Source organism: Urocampus carinirostris, chromosome 2 (genome assembly GCF_059441175.1).
Source record: "Urocampus carinirostris isolate Australia breed hairy pipefish chromosome 2, RoL_Ucar_1.0, whole genome shotgun sequence".
Lineage (NCBI taxonomy): Eukaryota > Metazoa > Chordata > Actinopteri > Syngnathiformes > Syngnathidae > Urocampus > Urocampus carinirostris.
Genome location: NC_142350.1, coordinates 4,761,574 through 4,789,552, shown reverse-complemented (window position 1 = coordinate 4,789,552; position 27,979 = coordinate 4,761,574). Strand labels below are relative to the sequence as shown.

The following is a 27,979-nucleotide window of genomic DNA, read 5'->3' as shown; positions in this document are numbered from 1 at the left end:
AGAGGGAGACAAACTCCAAGGGTTAGACGTAGTTTCACCCATTTTCAAAAAGTATTCGCCTACTTTGCTTCTGTTGTTGTGACGTCACCTCTACTGTCCACTCAACATAAATGTTGCGAAAAAGCGGAATTTGTGCACTGGTCTTGAGGCGCTATCTTTTTTTAATGCAGGCTGCTCCGACGTGCCCCTCTTCCGGTCCACCCCTGCACGCACGCGCTCGTGTATGCGCACAGAAGTTGCGCAGCACCAGCTGAGCAAGCGGCCTCATACACAAGAATAACTTCCACAAGTCGGTAAGTCGCATTTTATGTTTTTTTTTTCATCTGAGTTGTATTTTGAAGTGTCTGGATTGTGCTTGTCATAAAACGAATTGCATGTATTGCACATCACTTGAGAATTTGCTGCGTTGTTTTTATTTTAAGTTCACTAAGGATTAGAAAGCGAGGTCATACACACCCAGTATGGTTCTCTACAAAAGACATCTTGATTTGGTTGAAAAGTAAAAGTTAAGAAAACATTTGTGCGTGAGTGGCAGATTTTGACATACAAAAAAACCCAAAATAAAAATCAAATCTAATCCATTTTGGAGGGGCAAATCACAACCTGTTTTCTGGACATAGATTCTTGGGCTCTATCGTGTTGAAAACGGACCAGAATCCAAAGGATGTCCGGTGCTAGCTGGGTAGGAAACCGTATTCTGTAAGTAGGCAGTTTTTGCACCATAAAGGTTTTTAATTGTTATTTTTTACTATGTGTTTTATTTTCTGATTCAGGGGAAGAGCCCCATTTTCCCCTCAGATTTTTTAACATTTTAAATGATTTTTGGAGCTTTTAGCCACTAAACCACACCCACCAAGATTAAATATAGTTTAAAAAAATTAATGGAATTTTATACATTTAGAATGTAAGAGGGTGTCCCTCATAGTCATGCTATTAGCAAATTGTGCAAGGGAAAAAATTAAAAGAATGGATCCTTGTGTGTTTGGGTGCCTTATACAGTCCAGGGGTTTCTGAAAATAGCTCCCCAGTCATGGGTCATTGTGATTTACTACTAGGAAATTTGAGAATCAATTTCATTCACATGGTCAATGTCTTTAAATACATGATTAATAATTTCTTAAATTCTATTTAACATGGGCTTACAAGTTATATATTTAAATTATTCAGTGCCCTTAAACAAAGCAGGTGTTTAAGAGCAGGGGTCTCTAACCTTTTTAAAGCGGAGAGCTTTTTTTTGTTACTAATTAGTGCAAAGACTACCATTTTGATGTGTATTTGGGAAAAATAATATGTTATTACTATTGTGGCTTTTTTAGGCAAAACTCAAAAAGGAACATCAAACATTAACTAAAAATTATCTACTATTAATGAGTGTAATCGACCTTTCGTTTCTTCTTAGCATTATATTGCAAAGGCAAAGCCCTTTGACACACTGAAAACGGGTCTGTGACCCACTCTTGGGTCCCAACACATGAGTTGAGAAACAATGATCTGAAATACTATTTTATTATTCAAATTTATGTAAATTATGGACTGTTATTATTACTACCAGGTTGCAATTATTAGAGGTTAAAATAGGCTCAGGCAACTTAACAACTTAAAATAAGTCAGTTAGCAATCAAATTTTTTAAAAAAATCACAATGACCCATGATATATTTTTAGAACTAGTCCGCAGGCTACTCAGGTGGTCCTAGGGAGCTACCTTGTGCCCGCAGGTAACACGTTGGAGAACCTTATTTTAGAGCCCATTTTAACCCTTGTCATAATTCTAAGCTGGTAATAACATAGTTACAACATAGTAATAACATAAGATGATAATTCTGTGCTATTTAGCAACAGAAAGTAGCTCTCAATCTTTAAATAGTTTGTGGTGACCTCTGATTTAGTTTATTATTGTTTTCTCGGCAATAAGTCAGCCCTTAATCAGATACGAAGTTCTCAAACAAGCTCCCCCCCAAGTTCCCAGATGTTCTACAGTGTGTGCGCAATAGTGCGAGCGTGAGACATCCCCAAGTCACTGCGTAATGCTGTTAAAATATGGGAAGTTCGTCAAAATGTCCACGCTCGCGCTGTATGAAATCGATACTGATAATCGGCAAATCGAGGAAACTGCGTTTCTATCCCGGCTCGTCCCTATCTTGGAATTTTTCCACTTGGGGAGGAAGGAAGAAGGATTGTGGGTGGGGTTCGACCCTTAGTAAATCTTCCATGTGGACATCACACCTGCATTAGAGTTAGGGTCTCGTGGTTACCATGGCGACCTGCCACTGGAATGCTAGGATATGACGACGCGGTATAAAACGAGGCTTTTCCTCCCCCCCTATTTGTGCCTCCCCCTTGTGTCGGCTTCCCATTGTCCTATCATCCTGCACACTCGTACCCGGCATCCTGTCAGGCCTTCCTGGGAATGTGCAGCCACACAAAAAAGGTTGGAAAAAGCGGTAGAAGAAGAACTGCAATGTGTTGTTCACAGTCGAAATCGCTCAATGAGGGTTATTATTTTTCTCTCTTGGACATGAACGACACGAGTCTGCTCCCCATCAACAAAGAGCCGGTTTCCTTCCAGACATTTTTCTTTTGTAATTGGTTAATATAATTTTTTTCAGGTACTCTGTGTTGTTGACATTAATTTTTTTTGTTCGAACTGACAAAAGAAATTTGTCCAAAAAAGTAATACTAGTTGTATTAAAAACTAACCAAAGTTGTACAAAAACAAAGAATAACCGTCCATAAAACCTCTAAATTGTCAAACGACCAAACACAAACTAAAAAAACGAACAAATTTACCAGGAAACGACCAAAATACTATAAGACCTGACCAAAACAGAACAAAAAACAAATATATTTCCCAGGAAATTACCAGAATATCACCAGAAACAACCAAAAAATGGACAAAAAACAACCAAAAGGAACAAACGACTGACAAACATTGAGGCGGAAAAGACCAAAATACGACAAGAAACAGACAAAAATGGTCAATGACCAAAAATTCATATATAATATATAATATACACTCATGGTTTCTTAACGTTTTCTTTCTATTTGTTGCCTTTTCCCTTTTTTCCTATTCATTTTCTCTTTTTCCTTTGTTTTCTTTCTTTTTCCCATTTTGTTAGTGCATTTAATAATAATAATTCAAAAAAATAATAGCTGGTTGGGAACGAAAAGAGCCAGCTCTTTTAAGTAATCCAAGCCGAAAGAGCCGTTTTTCAAAATGTCGTAATTCCTATCACTAGTGTAGTGTACATTTTTCTTGTGCTGCCTCCCAGCCAGCGCCGTCAGCTTATCTGTGCAGGAAAAGGGTGTGTCGCTCAAGTTGGGGGGGTTTACGTACATGATTTATTTTTCCTTAACAGAAAGAGGTGAAGACGTTTGTATGCTAGCAAAATAGCTTCCTTCTATATCACTCTTTTATACTTTTCCGTGGGTCTACCTGATGTTGATTTCTTGAGGGGGCAGAATTTTCAGAAAGGTGCATTGTTGACTGAATATGGCTGACTTCCTATATATTTTCTCATACGACTTTTTGTGGGTCTACTAATGAGGGAGTCAAATTTGTGGTTTAAGCCAAACTGGTTTAGAAGGTAGATTCTCATGTTTTGGGGGGATCTTGTCATCAGAAAGATGCTTACTAACCAAAACATTGCACTTGTTTGGACTTTTTGTGGGTCAACTTGTAAAACCGACAAAATCCTTTTGCAGAAATTAGGGACTTTTGTATCAAAATAAATGATGAAGACAGGCAACCAAAAATCCAAATTGCTAACTTGTATTTGCAGACATGGTAATACTTTTTTTTGTGTGGGTCTAATCATGAAGGACAATTATTCAAATTTGAACTAAAATCGACCAGGAAATGGCCAAAGAACGAAAAAAAAAGAAATAAAACACACCCAAAAAATCGACAAAAAAGACCAACGGAAAAGAAATAAACTTCCCTAAAAACTAAATTGTCAACAAAATGACCAAAATACGACAAGCGATCAAAATTTACAAAAAAGAGAAACTTTAATTTACCAGGAAATTGTAATTACCAGCGATTAAAGGCTTCTCCAAAATCCCACCTTTTTTTGTTGCTTTTCCCCTCATTTTTTTCCTTTTTTAGTTTTCCCTTTTTTTGTGGGTGTCTTCATAACACATGACAAGCCCAAGTTTCAAGGAAAATGGCCATAGGAGACGAATTTGACAAGAAAAGTTTTGATCAGTCAGTCGTTTTTTGATGCACAGTAGTGTTGTGTCATTCGATAGAAACGGCACTCATGACGGTTCATTTCTTTTTCTCACTTGGAAGTGAACGACAGGAGTTGACTCTCCACAAATCAAGACGCTTTATTTCCTCTTGTGATGCTTTCAGGGATTCTGTGTCGTTGACTTTAAAATTGTTGTTTAAATTGATCAGAAAACGACCCAAATATTACAAGAAACAACCAAAAATCAGAGAGAAATGGTCCAAAAAAAAAAAACATAATTGACCAGAAAACGACCAAAAAAAACCTAAGATATGACCCAAAAAACAAAAGTGACCAGGAAGCAACCAAAATATTTCAATAAACGACTAGAACACATACAAAGTTGACCAGCAAAGGACCAAGATATGACGAGAAATGAACAAAAAAATAACAGAAATTGAAAAAAAAAAAAAAAAAATCTTTTACGAAAAACTGACCAGGAAAGATTGGATAAACAAAACTACCAAAAAACATACATAAAGTACAATAACTCGGACAAATAATCAAAATTGACCCAAAAACTAACAAAAATTTACAAGGAAACGACCAGAATATGACTACTAATAACCCAAGTGTATATAGATATATATATATATAATAAATATTATATATATACCCACTGACAAAAGGGACCCCCAGAATCCCATATTTTTTCATTTTTCTTCTTTATTCTTATTTTGCTTTTTGTTGTTGCGTTTTCCCTTATTTCCTTGGATTTTTTATTTTATTTTTCTTGACATACCCACCAGGTTTCACGTAATTCCCTGGAAAACTACCGCAAGAGATGAGTTTAAAAAAAAAAAGTGTTTTAGTCAGTTGCTTTTTTACGCTCATATGTAATGTGAGTTTCCTTAAACAAACGGGAGTGGAGGGGGCTTGGCGTCAGCACTGGAGTGGACAGGAAGCAGTAACATGGCTAACTTCCTGTCGCTGCCCTGATACTGCTCTTGATAATTGTCCCAGTTGCCTTTGTTTTTTGCATCCTTGTTGCAAACTAGCAACTTTAATGTCTACATTCATTCATTTTTCAACAACACAATATTTATTATTATTGGTAATCATTTCAACTACAAGATATTCATAATGAATTATATAAAATAAATGATCTATCAGGAACCAATCACAAATAAAAAAATGTCTAGAAAAGAATCATGATTTTGCATTTATAATACAAAAAAATAACATGAAGGATCGCTTAAATGGTTTAAAGCTCGTGTTAGAAGCTTCCTTTTGCCTATAATAAATGAATCCAATAAATTTAAAAGCATTGCGAAACACGAGATACATATGAAAAAAGGGATCTGAAACGACCAAAATATTAAAGGCACATTATGTGATATTTGACCATGAGGTGTCACTTTATCGTATAGTCCGAAAACAAGTCCTACAAAGTAGAAGGAAGAAGAACTAACTACGGCCAGTCCGTTTCCCAAACAGGAGCCTTTTCCTTTCAATTAGCAGGCCACCCTTGTTAGCCTTTTCGGGATGTCCTCCAACACGCAACTTCCAGTACTCCCTCAAATATTCAAGTAAGTATTTTCTATTTGTTGCACATTCATTCAGTACTTATTTATCCCTAGTGAAAGTGAGTGATATACGTTGAAACCAGTTCGATTTTTTTTATTTTTATTTTTTTAAGAAAAAGGCTATTGTTGTTAGCGACCACTCCAGAAAGTAGTGTTTTTGGCTATTAATACATTCCAAAGATTTTACTCGAATGCAGATTTGGAAAACAATTTGACATGATATTGAACAATTGTGGGCAGCACGGCGGCGCAGTGGTTAGCGCGTGTGCGACACAGTTCTGAGGTCATGAGATCAAACCTCCTGTGTGGAGTTTGCATGTTCTCCCCGTGCTTGTGTGGGTTTCCTCCGGGCACTACGGTTTCCTCCCACATCCCAAAAACATGCATGTCAGGTTAATTGGCCGAGCCAAGTTGTCCGTAGGTGTGAATGAGCGTGCGAATTGTCTGTCCCTGTGTGCCCTGCGATTAGCTGGCAACCAGTTCAGGGTGTCCCCTGCCCATTGCCCGAAGATAGCTGGCATGGGCTCCAGCACCCCCGCAACCATACTGGATGGATGGATTGAACAATTGTCAAATTTGTACGCAAACTTACATTTTGGTTGAAAGTGCAAAAACTTCATTTGTGATTAATTTTATTGTGTTTATTTGTGACTTTTAAATATTTACTATTCTCCCTCGTTGTAGGCTTATGTTTGTCCGCACAATCTTCGTACAACCTTCTGCCAGACTCACCGTGGATTTGACTTCGATTGAACACAAAAGCATCTGATTATGGAATCTGGCGTTTTACCAAGCTGCTGTGTTGGAGAAATAAACACTTGTCCAGTTTCCAGTTTACCTGGGATTGACTTGAAGCAACGCGTGAATATCTATTGTATTCATATTTTTATGTATTCATAATAAATGTTATTTGTGGATCAACATGCAGGCGCGTCATTCAATGCCCTACACTCATTTACTTGACCATAAACTCGGAGACTGGGAGGTCGCTGGTTCAAGCCTCAGCCGAGTCATACCCAAGACTTACAACATTGGTACTCATTGCCTCCCTGCTTGGCACTCGGCATTAAGGGTTGGAATTGGGGGGTTTGGTCACCTAATGACTCCCAACACAGAAGTTGGGTCTAAAATGGCGGCGCCCGGTTTGGCTGCGGCGGCATCGACTCGTTACAGTTTAACTGTACGGGTCAGGTGTATCGACATTTCGTTCTAGTTACAAAGAATGACAATAAAAGTAAATTATATTCTATTCTAACAACAAACAATATGAATGAATAAATGCCCTTTATCGTCTTTATACAAGTAGAGCAAAATTGGAGGGCTTCTCCTTTTAGTGCAATTAAAACAAAATAAGTAAAATGATGAACATTAAAGACACAATGTATAAATGATAAAGGCTATGTGTCTACTCACAGTGGCAGTTGTATAGTACAGTAGAAAAATAATTGTCTTTGTGTCATTAATATCAACGTTGTGAAACAAAATGAGATATGGCACTCCAGGCTAAAACATGTAAGATAGAGACTTTGAAGAAAGAAGAGGAAAAAAAAGACCATGGTAGGCCAAAAAAAGAATAATTACGACATAATCCTTAGAAAACTGTCCTAAGTTATGATAATACTAATAATGCAATGAAGAATAGTTCATTTGTAACCATGTGCTAAAAAACGCTATAGATGAAACCCACATTTCACCCTCCCTCCAATATATTTGAGACAACAAAGAAAGTTTGTAGGAAGAACCGTAACAAGACAAATGTAGTCACTCCACCGTTTTACCAAGTTTTTTTGGCAAAAAGGATTGACTTTTATGAACGCACCACTGTTTGGAATGGCGTGGTTATGTGACTCTGCACCAGCAATTATTATTGTGTGGCAATGGCTTGGGAAGGATGGCGACAACTCCATGATTTCAGGCACCCGTTCACCTGATCCTGTGAGCACAAAGCACCGGTAGTATTTGTTCATGTAAACATTTCGGGTTGACTGGGTTTGCCACATATTTTTCATCAATATCGGATCTCTAGACAACTGTAATTCAGGATAACGTTTTAAGCTTTGCACTGTTGATAGCCCATAGGAGGATACTACTTTTTTGAACCACCTGCCTTTTAAACTTAGAAAAAAAAAATCAAATTTCATCTCAGAAGATGTGACTGTAAATTCTATACTCACTGGGGCACCTTTGCTCCACTATTTTGGAATGCTCCCACCTGAAATCATAGTATAATAGACCTTGATGTCAAGGTCTGGTGATTCCTAAATCTCCACTGTATTGACTATTATTATCTCTTTATTGTTGTTGTTTTTTGTTTGTTCGTTTTTTGTGTTTTGGTATTTCAGAGGCTTGTATGTTTGGGGAGGTTGCTTCTTTATGAATATTGAGTATCACAAGTTTTTATTATCTATGGTTTTTTTTTTTGTAATAGGGAGAAAAACAAAACCATGTACGATTGCCTGTTCTGTCAAACGATTTTGTCTATTAGCATATTCTTTCCTTCAAAGCACAAACACACAATACTCATACCGTTGCGGTGACTCAAAGCTTTGAGCAATGACCTAAAATATTTCTACGTGGTAGTATCTCCATGTTGCAGACGAATCGGGAGCTTCGCCAAACACATAGCGAGTTTTGGTCGCTTTGGGTACCCTGAGCAGCAGGACCGCGGAGAAACATGGCGGCGACTCCTATACAGGGATGCCATGAACTAAAAGTTATCCAAGTTCCCTGACCTATGATTTTTGATAAACTATTAAACCAATGTTAATTTTATGTATTTTTGCTTAGTATTTAAAACTGTTTTTTTTTTTCATTGATAAATGAAAGTTGTTTTTGTACCACAGGGAGGCACTAAATATTACATACTGTCCATTTAAAAGGATTGTTTTTACCCCCCCAAAAAATGATAATAAACAAACCAAATAAAGAAGAAACGACCCCAAAACAAAAATAAAGGCAACATAAATAAGTAAAACATTTAAAAAATTGATCAGGAAAAATAAAGAATAACAAATCATATTTATGATACCAATACATGAAAAAATAAGTAACATCAATAAAATCGTTTAAAGCTAGAATTAAAAGCTCTTAATTTTCACTTTAATTATTTATTCTGAAAAATGTAAAAAAAATAATAATTATGAAACATGACATGAACTATATCTGATTGACAGTTATGCAAAATAATAAGTATTTAAAATTTTAATTTGTTTCATTACTAACACATTTCTATGCAATTTTTAATCATCTTAAATTTTATGACATAACTAAAACATACAAATTTAATTACTAAATTAAATTATTCTTGCCTTGATGTACGTTTTATAATAAATCAATTATTACTAATTTAAAATATCATTGTATTAAAATACATCCGTTTAGTCTATAAAAGCAGGAAAAATCTTTGGTTGAAAAAAAAAATCAAATGTGTTTTGTTTGTCAAACATGGACCGATCCATTACTTGAGTTAACTTCACCCAAGCTCCTTTTTGTTTTTAAATATTAAAATGACTCCTGAAAGTTATTTTATTTAGGAATTCATGATAACTATTTTTTTCCTACTGATAAAATCTTGACCTTGGATAACTATAACAGAATTTGTTTTGGAAGAATAAATAAAACAAGCAAAATCCAATTTTTATTGATAATGGCCGAGCTCTCCAGTGCATCGCACACAATATGATGGGATACACAGGAGCCACAACAAAGTCGTGCTACTATTTGTAAATAAAATCCAAATATCTATTAATGAGGAACATAGACGCCCCAAATCTTATCATGGGATAGCTGTACAGTAGCTCGTGCCCTCTATGAAGAGGTAGAGAGGCCACATAAGCAAATTGTGATTCTACTTGTATTAAATAATAGAAACATATTGTAATGAGGAACATAAATGCTTTGGATCTTGGCCTCTCTCTCCATTTCCTCATGAACATTAGGAAGAAGTCAAGAGGAGAGTCATACAAGTTGAGCTACTTCTTGTATAGAAAAATAAAATATATTTGTAATCAGCAACAAAGTTTCTTAGAATTGCTTTTCGGCCAAGCTCTCCAGCTCCTTGTGCACATTAAGAGGAGGTAGAGAGAAGACCAAATTGTGCTACTACTTGTATAGAAAATGGAAATATATTCTAAAGGGAACACAAATGCTCCAAATCTTATCTTGACCCAGCTCTCCAGTGCCTTGTGCACAGTACGAAGAGTTAGAGGAGACCCAACCTAATTGTGATGGTATTTGTATTGCAAACACAAATATATTCTAACGAGGAGCATGAATCCTTTGGATCTTGACCTATCATTCCAGTGCCTTGCACATATTACATAGAGGTAAAGCGGATACACATTTAAGTTGTGCTACTACTATAGAAAATTAAAAAATATTCAAAAGAACAGAAATGATTAGGATCTTTCTAACAAACCAAACTCACTGGTTCCTCACGCACATTATGAAGAGGTAGAGAGGAGACACGACCAAGTTGTACACCTAACGAGGAACCTAAAAGTTTGAAATGTTATTAACCTTTTAAGTATCTAATTACTGGGTCTTTTTTTTTTCTATGGAGGCGATAACTGTTAGCGGCCGTTGGCATGACGCAAGGACTCTGATGTAACTCTTAGCGTGCTAACTCCTCTATGTGAGGACACAGTCAAGTTACTAGTGCTAAAAGCGGATGTGGCTAACCACTTATCATCTCTCTTTCGTCAACTTCTTCTTTGTTGGTATTTGAGCAGCAGCGGCGATGCGGATCCACAGATGATCTGACGAGATTTCAAACCACCATGGGTTGTGCTTGTTGCAAGCGCAGGAAGTCGGCAAAACTGGAGGCAGCAGCCCTCACCGCCTCACCCGCCGACGCCAACGTACTGTCTCCTAGCAACGGCGATGGAGCCCCGCCTCCTCCTCAGCCGCAGGGACGCTATTGCCCGGACCCTACGCAAGCTATACCGGACTTTAACAAAGGTTTCTCTAGTAGCGCCATCTTTCCTAACTCCAATGCGCAGCAGTGGACCGCTGGCGTCACAGGTAAGAGTTTTATGCAAATGAATCACTTTGTGTTCGGAAAATGGGGTCAGAAATAGACCCATTTATGACTTGGATTAGGGGTGTCAAACTCATTTGTGCTCGGGGGCCTCATGGTTAAAAAAAATCATTCTCACAGAGGCCGAGAGAGACAAAAAGAGAAAGACAAAGAGAGAGAGACAAAAAGACGGAGAGAAATAATATCATAAAAAGAAAGAAATATATGAAAGAATGAGAGAGAAAGTAAGTGAGAGTAAGAAATAGGCTAAAAAGCACGGCGGCACAGTGGTTAGCGCGTGTGTGGGATAGTTTTGAGGTCATGAGATCGAACCTCCTGTGTGGAGTTTGCATGTTCTCCCCGTGCTTGCGTGGGTTTCCTCCGGGCACTCCGGTTTCCTCCCACATTCCAAAAACATGCATGTCAGGTGAATTGGCCGGTCCAAATTGTCCCTAGGTGTGAATGAGCGAGCGAGTTGTCTGTCCCTGTTTGCCCTGCGACTGGCTGGCACCCAGTTCAGTGTGTCCCCTGCCCCCAGCCCGGAGATAGCTGAGATGGGCTCAAGCACCCCCGCGACCCTACTGAAGATAAGCGGTGCAGATGATGGATGGATGTTTAAAAACTAACAAAAAAGAGAATGATTGTAAGCGTTTCTTATTGATGTGCATCAACTATTGTTTTATTTGTGTTGCTAGATGGATGTTAATGATTTAAATCACCCATTATTATTATTATTACCATATGTTATTAATGGTGAAAACTGTACAAACATCAAATTATTAGATTCAATATTGTTTTGTAGATAAATAACATAAATTAAGATCTAAATCCTATACATAGCACTTTTCAGGCACCGAACTGAAACTCAAAGAACTCTACAAAAGCATTCCACGTACAATAAGAGTAATTGTGTTGCACTTTAAAAAAAAAAGTATCTTCCATGTGTGTATAGCATATATTTGTATGTATTTTTGTTGCTTCGTCTATTCGTCACCCGTTTGGATTTTTGTTTTTATTGCTTAAAATGATACAATATTCTGTTGTTTAGTGTACTATTGCTCTATCTGTCCAAATCATCAAGATTTGAATAAAGAGAAAGAAATTAAAAATGTGATTTTTAGAATTCGACCGATTCATCAAGTGTTAAAATTGTTAATGCAGCCCTAATTGTATTTAATTTTTATGTTTCTATGCATTCCAATATTCATTCATAAAATGTGTACCTAAACAATGATAATTATTCAAAAGTATCGATAATAAAGACTTTCACCAAATGAAGGTAAATATATGAAACAATTTTAAAGCATTTACTTTACCAATGAGCAGCATTTTGATGGCAGACACTGGTACTACATCCCTGTACATCCTAATTTAGCCTTTTCTGATTTAGCTTGGACGTCGGTATTTCTTGGAATATTTTAGACGATGTGCGGTCCCTTCTCAAGGTTTCTTTATTTTCCTCATGCTGAGGTTGTTGGTTTTCCTTGCCCTCATGTAGGTTTTAGATCAGGGGATGGTGTAATAATAGTGGTCTGTGAAGCCCTTTGAGACTCCTTGTGATAAATGGCTATACAAATAAACATGACTTAATCGTATTTAGACTTTATACAGTTTTTAAATATATGTAAGTCTCTCTCTCTAGATAGATTGATAGCTATATACTGTATATTTGATGGAAGTTGTGTTGTTTAAAGTGCCAGTGATTATTCTGTAAATGTGAGGTTCTTGTTCTGTCCACATGGGGGCGTTGCAGGCAGTGGCGTGACGCTCTTCATTGCGCTGTACGACTATGACGCCCGCACGGAGGACGACCTCACCTTCCACAAGGGAGAGAAGTTTCAGATCATCAACAACACGTAAGCGCGAGAAAAAAAAATCAAATACGATTTTATTTCACTTCTATGGAATGTTTACGAATTAGTTGGGTCAAATGAACTCCTCAAAATGGGGTTTCTTCTATTAAAAGCAACCCCATATTAAGGTTGTTTAACTAAAAAGCCCTTGGATCATTTAGAATTTCATTAAAAGGAAAAAAATATAGATAATGACTGTGATGATGTCAATATTCAGGTTCTATTTGATGTTGGCCCCCCTTTATTCTACAGTGTCTTGCAAAAGTATTGGCCCCCAAAACCTTTTTGACATATTGCCATATTTTAAGCTTCAAACTTTATTAAATAGAAAGAACATGTGGGACTCAATCCTGAAAAGAAACCAAATTTATTCAGCATTTTATAATGTGCTAACAAACATTAAATTGAATAGTAGACACTGCAAAAATATGAGTTAATACTTTGTACAACTTCATTTTGCTCTGATCACAGCAACAAATCTTTTTGGGTATGTATCAATAGGTTCTTCCTTAAAGGACAGCTCAAGTTCCTTAAGGTTTGATGGTGATCTTTTTTGCACAGCAGTTTTCAGATCTTTGCACAAATGCTAAATAGGATGAGGCCTGAACTTTGGTTTGGCCTCTCTAACGACTTTATTTTGTTACTTTTAAACCATTCCGTTGTAGATTTTGCTTTATGTTTAGGGTCATTGTCCTGTTGGAAGGTGGCCTCTAGCAGACTCCAACATATTTTCTGCCAGAATCTATATTTGGTTTCATCCATCTTCCCATCAATTCCATTAATCTCCCTAGGCAGTGCTGAAGAAAAGTGATACCAGTTTATGATGCTGCCACCACCATGTTTGACAAAGTTGTGGCATTTTCAGGGTGATGTCCAGTGTTACTGGACGCCAAAAGTTTCGTATTCAGCCCAGAAAGTTCAATTTTGGTCTCATCTAAAAGGAGCACCATGTTACACATCTTATTTGTGTCTCTCATGTGGATTTTTACAAACGCCAAACGGACCTTTTTATAGTATTTTTTTCGAAAGGGCTTTCTTCTTGCCACTCTTTCATAAAGGGCAAATATTGATTGATTAATAGTTGTCTTAAGCACAGAATATCCAACCTCAGCTGTGTGCCTGCAGGTCATCCAATGTGATCTTGGGCCTCTTAGTTGCTTCTCTGATTAGAGTTTTCCTTGTTTGGGCCAATACTTTTGCTAAGCACTTTCACTTTTTCATTTTTATTCTTTTATTTTGCAGAGAGGGCGACTGGTGGGAAGCTCGATCATTGGACACGGGTAACGCGGGCTACATCCCGTCCAATTACGTTGCCCCCGTCGACTCCATCCAAGCTGAAGAGTGAGTACCAGCGCAAACGGTACCAGACCCAGCGTGTTGACGGACTGTTGCCGTGGCGACAGGTGGTACTTCGGAAAGATGGGGAGGAAGGATGCCGAGAGACAACTGCTGGGACCCGGAAACCAGAGGGGGACTTTTCTCATCAGAGAGAGCGAGACCACTAAAGGTTAAATCACTTTTATTCCGGTTTTCTGAAGTTAAAGGTGGGTTGTGTCGTCTGAAGTGTCATTAAAAGTACAAAAGTCAATTCCATTGAAGTTGGGAAAAAGTTTAAAATGTCAGTAAAATTAGAATAGAATGACTTGCAAACCTTTTCTAACCCATATTTAAATGAATACACCACAAAGACAAGATTATACATGTTCAAACTCATAAACTTTATTTCCATAAGCAAATAATGATAAACTTAGAATTTTATAATTGCAACAAGTGCCAAAGTAGTTGGGAAAGGGGCTTCTTCACCATTGTGTTACATCACCTTTCCTTTTAATAACACTCAATAAACGTTTAGGAAGTGAGGAGACTAGTTGTTGAATTGTTGATAGTGGAATCCTTTCCCATTCTTGCTTTATGTACAGCTTCAGCTGTTCAACAGTCCGGGGTCTCCTTTGTCTTATTCTGCGCTTTATAATGCGCCACACATTTTCAATGGGAGACAGGTCAGGACTGCAGGCAGGCCAGTCAAGCACCCGCACCCTCTTACTACGAAGCCACGCTGTCGTGAGACGTGCAGTGTGTGGCTTGGCATTATCCTGCTGGAAGAAGCAAGGGCGCCCATGGTAAAGATTCTGTTTGGATGGCAACATACTTTGTTCCAAAACCTGAATGTACTTTTCTGCATTAATGGTGCCTTCACAGATGTGCAGGTTACCCATTCCTTGGCCACTCATGCACCCCCATACCATCACAGATGCTGGCTTTTGCACTTTGCGTGCATAACAGTCTGGGTGGTTCTGTTCTTCTTTGGACCGGAGGACACGACGTCCACAATTTCCAAACACAATTTGGAAAACTGACTCATCAGACCACAGAACACTTTTCCACTTTGTATCAGTCCATTTTAGATGGGCTCGGGCCCAGAGAACCCTGCGGCGTTTCTGGATGTTGTTGATGAATGGCTTACGCTTTGCAACATAAAGTTTTAACCCACACTTACGGATATAGCGTCGAACTGTATTGACTGACAGTGGTTTTCCAAAGTGTTCCTGAGCCCATGTGGTGATGTCCTTTACACATTGATGTCGGTTCTTAATGCAGTACCGCTTGAGGGCTCGGAGGTCACGGGCATTCAATAATGGTTTACGGCCATGCCGTTTACGCACAGTGATTTCTCCAGATTCCCTGAACCTTTTCACAATATTATGGACTGTAGATGATGATATCCCTAAATTCCTTGCAATTGTACTTTGAGGAATGTTGTTTTTAAACTGTTCAACAATTTGCTCACGCAGTTGTTCACAAAGAGGTGAACCTCGCCCCATCCTTGCATGTGAATGACTTAGCTTGTTCGGGTCTCCCTTTTTTATACCCAGTAACAACTCTCACCTGTTGCTAATTCATCTGTTCACCTGCAAATAGTTGGTTGATTTCCATTCATCCACTTTCTGAGTAGTTATTGACACCTGTCCCAACTATTTTGGCACGTGTTGCTGTCATCAAATTACAGAGTTGATGATTTTCTCCCAAAACAATAAAGTTTATGAGTGAAGACAATAAATATGTTGTCTTTGCTGTGCATTCATTTAAATATGGGTTGAAAAGAATTTGCAATTTACTTGGATCAATTTTTATTTGCAATTAACACACTTTCCCAACTTCATTGGAATTGAGTTTTGTACAATATTTCCTCTATAAATTTCGTTTTAGAGGTTAGGGGCGTAGTTTAAGGTGTCCTTAAAATATTTCAAATTACAATTTTCTCCATTAAGTATGTGTTGACAATGCCTGACTCAGTTCAAAGAGCCTTTACAAATATCTATATATATATATATATATATATATATATATATATATATATATATATATATATATATACATAGACATACATACATACATATTTGCTTTTATCTTACTTTTAGCACCAGTGTTCTGGCCACCGGGCGCATTAGGCATAAGGAAAGGAGGCGGAGGGGATGGGCGAGAATGGGAGTGATTTCACGCGCGTGCTAGCAGTTTTCTTTTATTATAGCATGAAAGAATGAGTTATTCAGAGCGCATTTAAGAATTTCACGTACTTGGGGGGACTCGCAACATATTGGGAAGCAGGAGACAGGGGCGGGGGCATTAGAAAATTGGTTTCATGTTTGTTCCCAGGTGTTTTTGTTAGTGTAGCCTGAAAATGGTAAGAGTAAGAAAAGGACAATTTCAAATATTGTCCAAATACAGACCCATCCCCCCGAAAAAATGAAAAAAAAGAGTTTAATAGTACTTGAGGAATGAGCTGACTGAAGCTGCGATCATGACCTTAAACCAGGAGGTAGCGGCAGAGAGCAAAATTTCAAGTTGTAAACACAACTTTTAGATAGATAGATAGATAGATAGATAGATACTTTATTCATCCCCGAAGGGAAATTCACTTTTCCAGCAGCATCCCTAAGCTGAGAACAATCGAAAATAACTGAGAACAATCGAAAATAACACGGGAGCTGCTGGAGTGGCTGCCATTCGTGACGGCGCCGGAGAAACGATTCAATTTGAATCATGTACAAACAAACAATTGAATCATGTACAAGAAACGATTCAATCTGAATCATGTACAAACAAACAAACAATTGAATCATGTACAACAAACAAACAAAATATTTATGTTTCAATAAGTGGAGTGTTAATAAAATGGGGGGAAAATAATTTCTGATACTGATATAACCAGGTAAAACTAATTTTAAATTACCTGTCCAAATGAATGTTGTGCCATCTCACCTTTCCCACTCTCTCTGCTCGCTCCTGAAACTTTATCAAATAGTCCAAAATTTTACCTCATCTTCTCCGCTCACCTCGTCGTCCTCTTCTCCTTCCACTTCGCACTACAGAGACTTTTTAGCTGAGCCGTCTCTTATGACACCATCCCCTGATCTAGACCAAACTAATGCAAGCAAAAATGCAATGGCAAAGCAAAGCCACTGAGGAGCTAAACGTTATAACACTACTTTTCATTTGCTTTATTGTTACGATGCACTGTTTTAATGTGCTATTTTAGCACGAAAATGAAAAAAATAGTTATCAACCAAATGAGACAACGGTATTAAAGTTATAATAGTTTATACAAAATAAATTCAGGGGCGTGGGTCGACAAAGGTCAAGTTTTGATGCCTTTTGGGAGGGATACTTTACTGAGATTTAATATGTACCGTATTTTTTGCATTACTGTAATAGGCTCACCAGATTACAAGGTCAACGCCCCCCAAAATAGAATAGAATAGAATAGAATATACCTTTATTGTCATTGTTACAAAATGGGTTAAAATAGGCTTTCTTATATATTTTTGATGTATGAAGTGCACTGGACTGTAAAGTGCATGGAATTACAACTAAAATAAAGGTTAGGGTTGCATAGGAATTTAATACAGACGCTGCCCAACCTACGAACGAGTTCCGGACGTTCATAAGTTGCTTCAGTGCTGTATTTTGTATGTTTATGGTTTATATAACTATTTTTAAGGCTTGTATACGTAACCTGTATTGTCTTGTACTAAAAAATAAACATGTCATAAAATAATATGCTCTATAAAGATAAAACAAAGTGAGGTTTTACTTATTTTGGGACTTGCGCTTCAAGAGGTCCTCCTCCGTGGTAAAAAGTGGCTGAAAAAGAGCGTTCCGACCATTTTCTCAACCGCATCAAGCTTTCTTATTCCATTTTAATTTCAAAAGAAACGGCTCACCTCTTTACACTTTACACCAACTATATTGAATGGATGCACGAGATATTAAACAATAAAAATGTCAAATGTCTTAGTGCGCTAGCAATACAGGACACGTTGTTATGATTACACACAAACCAGGAAGTAGAAGCCGGATTTCTTCTTCGGTGTGGATGCTGGGTGACCTCTTACCGCGCCACGCGGCAGAGAGAAGCACTACAGTACTGTCCTCTACTCGGAAAAAGGTGCACACAATACAACATCTAACTTACAGATATGTCTGGATATTTTTCGACACCCCGAAAAAAAATCTTCGTATCTACCGTTTTGCGTAAGTTGAAAGTTGGTAAGAAGGGAGCGTCTGTACATTCGAATTAAAATAATTCATTAAATAAATTTATGATAGCTGGTTTCACCACGAAAATGAATATTAGCAAAAAAAAAAAACATTTCACATGTTGAACAAAAGAGGGCTCTCTAACACAACTTGATATTCTTCTCAAAGGCAGAACAGTTACTGTATGCAGTATCATTTATTTGGAACTATGCATTATCCACCATGTTTTCCATTATATAAGGCGCAACAGATTATATGGCGCACTTTCAAATTTCTGGCCAGTTTGGGGTTCTTAGTTTAGCCTTATAGTCTGGAAAAGACAGTAACGTTATAAAGAACAGTATACTAAAAATGCATTTTTTTATTTTGTTGGTTTTTACTTTGAAGGAGCATACTCTTTGTCAATCCGCGACTGGGACGACAACAAAGGCGAGCACGTCAAGCACTACAAGATCCGCAAACTCGATAATGGCGGCTACTACATCACAACAAGGTCGCAGTTCGATACCGTGCAACAACTCGTGGCGCACTACACAGGTACACGCACCACACACAAATCTTAGAATTACATTTCTTATATGGACGGCACGGTGGCGCAGTGGTTACCGCTTCCGCGGCTCAGTTCTGAGGTCATGAAATCAAATCCAGCTACCTGTGCGGGGTTTGCACGTTCTCTTTGCGTGGGTTGCCTCCAAGCACTCCGGTTTCCTCCCACATGCCAAAAACATGCATGTCAGGGTTATTGGCCAGTCCAAATTGTCCCTAGGTGTGAATGAGCGAGTGAATGGTTGTCTGTCTCTGTGTGCCCTGCGACTGGCTGGCAACCAGTTCAGGGTGTCCCCTGCCCACTGCCCGAAGATAGCTGGGATGGGCTTCAGCACCCCCACGACCCCACTGAGGATAAGCGGTGCAGATAATGGATGGATGGACATTTCTTATATAGCAACCCCTATTGGTGTAAAAACACTCTGCTCATTTAAATAAAACACAATTGATTTAAATCATAAGCAAAAACACATGTGCTATCACAGAAACATAATTCTAGGAATTTTAGAAATGTGTCACATTACGACACAATTTGAAGAAGCTATAATGTTTGGCAGCCATTTTGCTACTATGGAAACTCGAATGATAAGTATCTTTTTTGCAAATGTAGCTCGTCCTGGTGGTGCGTTTAGCACTTAACAGCAATGTAACACACACGACTGAGGTCTGAGTCCCGTGTTTTAGGAATCTTGAACTTTTTTCCACTGTTTCCTTCTCTAGCTCTCATGTTAGCCTCTTGGCTGCAGGCTAGGATTCACCTCTACCCGCTCTTGTTATTGTTAGCTTCTCCTTCAGTGCCACTTGCCTTCCACAGCTGGTCATGCAACAGACTCTTGATTTCAGACATTTTCAACTTTTTACCCACTGTTCCCTTCTCTAGCCACTCACTTTAGTTGCTTGGCTTATAACTTTGACTTTTTCCTGCTGTTTCCGTCTCCAACTACTCATGTTAGCCACTGCAGGCTATTATTTGCATCTACCCTCTATTGTTACTGTTAGCTGCTCATGTGTTGTCCTTTAATGTCAGTCTTTTACTGGCCTCTTTGGTAGTTAGTCCTGCTAGCCACTAAAATAAGCAGCTTAAGCCACCTCTGACTAACTCCAGCTATTGATTCTTTTAAGCTACTCCGGGTGTATCCAGCTCACTCATTCTTTTGTTTTCGCTAGCAGAGATCAGCACAACTTTCACCTCCTGCTCTAATGATAGCCACTGTTGGTAATTGTTCCAAGTAAATAAAGCCTGCTTTGTTATTCAGTCTCTGACTTTACCCCCACTGTTTCCCTCTCTTGCCACTCATGTTAAATACTCTAAACACTCTTTGCATATTTGCCACTGTTATTGTTAGCTGTCTCCCTTAGTGTCACTCGCATTCCACAGCTGAGTTCCGTCCTCCCATTTTTACTGTTTCTTTCTCGAGCCACTGATGTTGGCAACTTCGCTCCAGGCTATGGCTCTTTGCCATTGTTATTGTTAGCTGGTTTGCGTAAATAAAGCCAAGTGGTATCCTTCGAGCTTCCGTAGTGCATCCTCTACCAATGCACATACTGTACTTTAGCTAGTGTTGAATTGTTACACACTGTCACTTTGAATCAATTTTTTGAAAGTGTCCCTCCATGTGTGTTCTGTTTTTTTTTAAATGTTATTTTTTGTCAACTTCCTGTCTCCCCGCCCGGCTCAGAGCGGGCAGCGGGTCTGTGCTGCCGCCTGATGGGCAGCTGCAAGCGCGGCATGCCCAAGCTGGCCGATTTATCGGTGAAGACCAAGGACATGTGGGAAATTCCTCGAGAATCCCTGCAGCTGATTAAAAAGTTGGGCAACGGACAGTTTGGAGAAGTTTGGATGGGTAGGATGCATGAAAGCAGGAGGGGGGAGGGGGGTTATCTTAAAAGGAGGGAAGAGGGGTTGAGGCAAACCTGGATGAAAACACAAAAAAAATGCGGCCACAAAATTATGAGGACACGGTTATCTTTTGTTCGAATACTTTTGTCAACATAAAGAAATCCAGGCGTGCGCAGCCGTGCACCCCTCCCCCCCTGTCGCATGCTGCATGCATTATTTCTCTTTTTTACTTTTCCACCGGCAAGAAACTCACGACGGATTGTGTTACTACCTGACCAAGGCGTGTCCCAACTGCACGCCTCTCACCTTGGGCCTGGGCCGGGACGCCTGGGAGGTGCCCCGGTCCATGCTGGCCCTAAACACCAAGCTGGGACACGGCTGCTTTGGGGACGTGTGGATGGGTGAGGACAAAAAAAGAGAAGAAAAGCTTAGCTGCTTTTTGTATTGTTTGGCAACAAAAAACTGGCTTCAATATAGCATCAGTTCAAAATCTTTAGGCAGCGGAACAAAAATGAAAGTAAATTACTTGCGTGCTTATATTCTCTATCCTCTGCAAACACTGATTGCTTTTTTTTTTTCCAAATATTTTTGCTAGCACTGGTCCACAAACATTTTCCATAAAAAGTTACTTTTAAAATTGAATCTGCATCTTAAATATTAGAATAAAAAGTTCAATATTGCATAAATAACTTACTTTTAGTGGCATGCTGAGAGCCACTGAAAAAAGGTCCCTGGGCTACATATAGCCCCTGAACTGCAGTTCGGACCCAATCAAATTTAAACATCACATAACTTTAGTACGCTGCGACCCTACTGAGGATAATGCAGATACTGTAATGGATGGATGGATGGATAACTTTACTGTATGCCCTATGCTGCCCCCTAATAGCCATGGTACATACATCCCGCATAGAAAGAGCTTTGTGAGGTGGCACAGGAGACATAAAATAATAACTTACATTGTTATAACTTTAGACTTTGCAAAAAAGGTCAATTTAAAAAATAAATAAAATAACATACTAGTGAAACGTACGACGACTACTTTTTTGTTTTGATATATATATATATATATATATATATATGAGAGAGAGAGAGAAAAAAAAGAAAAATATTCCCAAAAACTAGAAGGAAAATATAATATATACATATATAAAAATATATATTCCAAAAAAAGTATACAACAGAAGAATTATTCAGAAAAACTCGGAATAAAAAATCTCAAAATCAAGAAAAAACCCCAAAAGTTAAACATTTTTAAGAAGAAAAAGAAATCCATTGAACAGAGGAAAATTATTCAGAAAAACAAGAAAAAGAAAAAAAACAGAAAACAAAGAAATCAGGATAAAATGTATTCCAGAAAAAGGGAAAAAAGGGAAAAAATTCTTCAGAAAAGCAGAAAAAAACAGTTGAATTAGAAGAATGATTCTTAAAGCAAGGGGAAAGAAGAACCCATAAAATACATATTAAGAAATATATTTTAGGTTGATTCAATTCTCTTTTGTATGATACAAACATATTTTTAATGATTAGGTTACTCCAAAGCACGAGTCTCGAGCTGTGTCAAGGGGGGCGGGTTTGACCTCTACGTTTTATTTTTATTTTTAACTGTCCTAAAATAAAGTGTGACTGCACCTCCACTACACTGGGGGGCGGTGGCACATTCATTTGGGGGCACGGAAGGTCTTCTTCCTAAATGCCATGACAAAAAATATTAGGGAAGCACTGGGTTGGTCTAAAAAAATGCTTTCCGCTGCATTTACTTTGTGTGTATGGTTTGTCCTTAAACCCAGCCAAGCGCGACCTACGTGTCTCAGGTATTGCTTTCTGTGCAGCCCCTTTGCATGTGCATGTACGCTCTCACGTCGTTCGCGCATGAATCCCGCCATTTCCCGTCCCTCTATTGACATGTGTGTGGGGGTCTTTGCTATTCAGGCATGTGGAACGGCACCACCAAGGTGGCGGTGAAGACGCTGAAGCCGGGCACAATGTCGCCTGAAGCTTTCCTGGAGGAAGCTCAGATCATGAAGCGCCTCCGTCACGACAAACTGGTGCAACTTTACGCTGTTGTCTCCGAGGAGCCAATTTACATCATCACTGAGTTCATGAGCCAAGGTAAATTAATGAATGGCTTTCATTGTCTTTATACAATTATAACAAAACTGGAGAGCTTGTCCTTTCAGTGCAAGTAAACTGAACTCAGAAAACAATGTCATAGTCCTATATAAACAACTAAAAGGCACCAATATACCGTATTTTCACGACTATAAGGCGCACTGGGTTATAAGGCGCACCTCCAAAAATAGTTTTTTGTCATATATTTTACATAGATACGGCGCACCGGACTATAAGGCGCTACAGTGGGAACTTCAACAAAACAGTCAGATGGTTCAGTCAAACTTATTAACCCCTTAACATTCTGACGGCTCGCAAAGAAGCAAATACGTGTCTCAGACACATACGGACTGTACAATGTCACCAATCACTCAAATGTGTCATTCCACATATCATTAGGAAGGTTTAACTCTTGGGATTCAAGAAATGCTAACCATTTCTTAGTTTCTGTTTTCTTTTTGACTGGCTACTGTGTGGACAGCAAAGTAAGAATTTAATTGTGCAAGGAAACGTGGTTCTTTACTGTGCATATAACAAACACTTTGAATTTAATTGAATTAAATTGAAAACCAAACTCATCACAGAAACATCAAGATCAGTCTGAAACAAGATACTGGGAAAATATAAAGCCGGGTTAGCTCACCAAAGTCGTCTTGCAGCCATCACGTTCAATGATATTACGCAACCATGGTCCTTTTACATCCGTGAGTGTAGTAAATCCAACCGTGTAAAATATTTACACTCTCCAAAACACGCAATAATGTCGACAAATAAAAGAAAAAATCCGCCAAGAAGCATCTGCATCGACGGATGTTGCTTGTTGCTAGCTGTCTGTTTAAAAATACAGACTATTAAAACCGTTTTTTCCATGCCGTAGAGAGGGGTGTCAAACTCATTTGAACTCGGGGGCCACACGATAGAACAAACATTCTGTCGGGGGCCGGACTAGTAAATTAAAGAGAAAGAAAAAGAGATAAAGAAATAAGAGAAAGAGGGAGGGAAAAGGAGAGAGGGCGGGACAAAGAAAGAAAAAGAGAGAGTGAGAGCAGTAGCTCAGGAGGTAGAGCGCTCGTCTTGGGATCAAGGGATCCCAGTTCGAATCCCGGCTCGTCCGTGTTACATGTCGAAGTGTCCTTGGGTAAGACACTGAACACCTAATACCCCCAATAAGCAGGTTAGCGTCTTACATGGCTGCAATACAAGGCCGCTATTGGGAAATGTGGAGCACATTGTAAAGCGCTTTGGGAAGTCATTGACTTGAAATGCGCTCTATAAATGCAGATTATTTCATTTTCATTTCATTTCATTTCATGAGAAACAAAAGATAAAAAGTCGTGAGAGAGCAGGAAAGGAAATGGAAAGGATGAAAGAAATCCAAAGCGAAATAGAAAGACAGGAGATAAAAGAGAAAAGAAAGCGCAGAGTATGATGAGAGAAAGAGAAAAGGAAAAAAGGAAGTTAGAGCGAAAGAGGTTAAAAGACACAGAGAGAAAGAGACAAAGATCAACAAAGGAAGACTTAAAGAGAGACACAGATAGTGAAAGAGACAGACAGAGTGGGAGAAAAGGAGAGTGAGAGTGAGAGTGAGAGTGAGAGAGAGAGAGTACAGTGTCTTTGTGAGAGGCACCTGGCTTTGGCAACATCAAGTTGACATATTTTAACCTGCAGCTTATTTTTCTCTTGTGCTTCTGTTGTCTCGCGGGCCTGATTCAATCCCTTAGCGGGCCTGTAGAGCAACCTAACGTGTGATTCACGTTCATCTTTTTCAGCCAATTGCAGGCTTTGTTTTGCCCTGCTTTAGCCTATGCGAGCCTCATCTCATCAGCCGCACCGCTTATCGTCAGTAGGGTCGCGGGGGTGCTGGAGCCCATCCCAGCAATTATCGTGCAGTGGCCAGGGGACACCCTGAACTGGTTACCAGCCAATCGCAGGGCACACAGGGACAGACAACTCGCTCGCTCATTCACACCTAGAGACAATTTGGACCGGCCAATCCACCTGAAATGCATGTCTTTGGAATGTGGGAGGAAACCGGAGTGCCCGGAGGAAACCCACGCAAGCACGGGGAGAACATACAAACTCCGCACAGTAAATCCGGTAGCTGGATTTGAACCCACACAGGAGGTTCCCAAGACCTTAGAACTGTGCCGCACACGCGCTAACCACTGCGCCGCCGTGCTGCCCCTATGCGAGCCTGTAAATGCTAAAAAAAGGCCTAAAACGCTAAAGTGATGATTGACACATTGGTTAGGAAATGAAACGCCGGTATATGTATATCCCAGCATACACCGCGGACTACTTCTCCTACGGGGGAAAACCTAGTCGGCGGCTGCTTGCCTTAGTTGCGAGACCTTGCGACTCAATAAAGATCCATATGTAAGGCGTATTATAAGTTTGTTATATGCACAGTAAATAACTAAGTATTATAAGGCGCATGGTCAGCTTTGAAAAAAAAAAAAAAGGCTTTTAGGTGCGCCTTACAGTCATGAAAATACGGTAATCAAAAAAAGTCCTCCATTGTTTGGTCACTTGGAGCTACCTATAAAAATGTTTCATCTTTACTATTTTGTTATATTATTCTTTACATTAATATTCTTTTTTAAATCATATATTTGTAAAACAGAGTTAAATGTAAAATAAATGCTCCTATATATACAAAATTTCCTTTTCTTTTCAAAATATATATATTTTTTATTTTTACGTTCTAGATTTTCAATATTATTTTTATTCCGTTTTTTCCTTCCCTCCTTTTTTTGAAGAAATATTCCCATTTATTGAGAACATTGTACTGAATTGTTTTCCCTGTTTTAGAAAATGTATTTTTCTCTTTTTAAAATATTTTTGGGTAGTTTTTCATAATATTTCGTTCTATTTTTCATATTTATCCTTTCTTTTGAATATTTTTATATTTAATTTTTCAAAATATTATTTATTTTTATTGACTTTTTTCATTTTTCTGATTTACTTTCACCTATTTCTAAATTATTTTTTCTAGTTATTCAGATATTATTTTGTGATTTATTTATATTTTTTTCCATTGTTTTCTGAAAATTGCTTTCCTTTTTTTATCCATCTATCTATCTATCTATCTATCTATCTATCTATCTATCTATCTATCTATATATCTATCTATATATCTATATATCTATATATATATATATATATATATACCGGTATATATATATATATATATATATATATATATATATATCAGTTCTCCGGGCAGCACGGCGGCGCAGTGGTTAGCGCGTGTGCGGCACAGTTCTGAGTTCATGAGATCAAACCTTCCTGTGTGGAGTTTGCATGTTCTCCCAATGCGACTCGTCATTTTTTTCCTCCCAGGAAGTTTGCTGGACTTCTTAAAAGATGGTGAGGGACAAAACCTGAAGCTGCCCCAGCTGGTGGACATGGCGGCACAGGTGAGGGACTCCGCCCCTAAGAAATTGTAATCCAATTACAGTGTTATAACCTCACAGATTGCGGCGGGCATGGCCTACATCGAGCGAATGAACTACATCCACCGAGACCTCCGAGCCGCCAACATCCTGGTGGGCGACAACCTGGTCTGCAAGATTGCAGATTTCGGACTTGCCCGCCTCATTGAGGACAATGAGTACACAGCTCGGCAAGGTAAGTGTGCAGGTTCGAGTCCCCGGCAAAGGGCCCGAGTGCCGTCATAATGCAACTTCTGTGGTTACAGGGGCCAAGTTCCCCATCAAGTGGACAGCGCCGGAAGCGGCGCTCTTCGGACGTTTCACTATCAAGTCGGACGTGTGGAGCTTTGGCATCTTGCTCACCGAGCTCATCACTAAAGGACGCGTGCCCTATCCAGGTAAAATCAATATCAAAGGGACAGAATGTCGTATATAGCGCGTCCAAGTGGTAAAAAACGATAGCAATTTAAAAATGGAACAAAAATACATGAACTATTGTATAAACAGGCATTTTTAAATACTCGTACGTCGAAACATTTGTATTTGTGTGGCACTACAGGAGCCTAACCTAGAGGGGTCTGATATTATTGTCAGCCATCCACTTTTCCATCCACTGGTTTTCTTGTTTGTACTTTTCGATCAGACGTTTTTCTTTTATGGAATTTGACATCTTTCTTTTTTGGACTATATACCCCGCGCCTTTTATAGACTTTTCCATCTGCTGGCTTTCTTTTGTAGACTTATACATCTGCCACCGTTGTTTTCTAAACTTTTTTTTAATCTGACACCTTTCTTTTCTAGACTTTTTTTGCTTGTTTTATAGATTTGCCTTTTTTTCCATGCGCTTTTACCCCAAAAAATTTTCCCATTCGGAGTTTTTTTGCCCTTGTCTTAAATGTTCTATCCTGCTGATTTTCCTCACTAGATTTGATTTATCTTATGTGTCTGTTTTTATAACAAAACAGCTGCAATAATTGGACATTTTTGTACAAAAAACCCTTATAATGGAGCCAACTTTTTATACATAGTTAGTCATTCCATATTTGACCCAAGCGCAGCCATTTTTGGATTGGAAACTCAAAAAAGTTGTTTAATATTTAGAAATGACAAAATGTGTGACTATGTAGTGGACAAGAAGCAAACTTAATGTTCATTTTTTTTTAAATTGCTCTTGGGTCAGATCCCTTAAGAAGCTGAAATGTATTCCCAGCTTGCATGCATCGTCTTCTCCCCCTGTAGGCATGAACAACCGGGAAGTTCTGGAGCAGGTAGAGCGAGGCTACCGGATGGCTTGCGCCCCGGGCTGCCCGGCCTCCCTCCACGAGCTCATGCTGCAGTGCTGGCGGCGCGAGGCCGACGAGCGCCACACTTTCGAGTACCTGCAGTCCTTCCTGGAGGATTACTTCACCGCCACCGAGCCACAATACCAACCAGGGGAAAACCTGTGACCACCAAACAGAAAATGAAATAAGGAAAACCTTCCGGTGGGGCTAGATGGGCCCCGCAGTGATGTTGCTTGACTCTGTAACCATGACAACAAGGACCAAGATGTAGACGGTAGGGAGGGAATGCGACTTCTTTCTCAGACGGCGTATAACGTTTCTTTCGCACGGTGACTTGAACAAATCACTCTGTTTTGTATTAGTCACTCCAGAACATTGTGTTGTTTTTATGTCCAGGCTAATTTTTGACCTTTTAATAGTCGATAAAGAGCAAAGGAGAGGAATAACACTTATGCTCTTTTAATTTGACACGTCACAAAGACTTTTCTATGGTCAGCATTTATTATTCATTGATTGGGAGGGAAGCTGGAATTAAAAGCATCAAGCATCTGAACTTGTATTCTGTATTGCTCATAGTAATAAAGTTCTGTTATATTTGAA

General features: G+C 38.9%; 1 protein-coding gene across 3 annotated transcripts; it reads left to right on the top strand.

Annotated features, from left to right (window-relative positions):
* The first annotated feature begins 121 nt into the window (after positions 1–121).
* yrk (Yes-related kinase) lies at positions 122–27,979 on the top strand. 3 transcript variants are annotated; one of them, XM_088328474.1, is made up of 13 exons: positions 122–293; positions 10,487–10,778; positions 12,527–12,629; positions 13,869–13,967; positions 14,030–14,133; positions 18,552–18,701; positions 20,390–20,554; positions 20,796–20,951; positions 22,483–22,662; positions 26,005–26,081; positions 26,139–26,292; positions 26,363–26,494; positions 27,336–27,979. In XM_088328474.1, exons 2-13 carry the CDS (start codon positions 10,535–10,537, stop codon positions 27,542–27,544), a joined length of 1,773 nt encoding a protein of 590 aa, XP_088184600.1. In that variant the 5' UTR covers positions 122–293; positions 10,487–10,534; the 3' UTR covers positions 27,545–27,979. The 3 variants fall into 3 exon arrangements, with proteins under 3 accessions (XP_088184600.1, XP_088184599.1, XP_088184598.1); XM_088328473.1 differs by lacking the exon at positions 20,390–20,554; XM_088328472.1 differs by lacking the exon at positions 20,796–20,951 and having other exon boundaries at positions 125–293.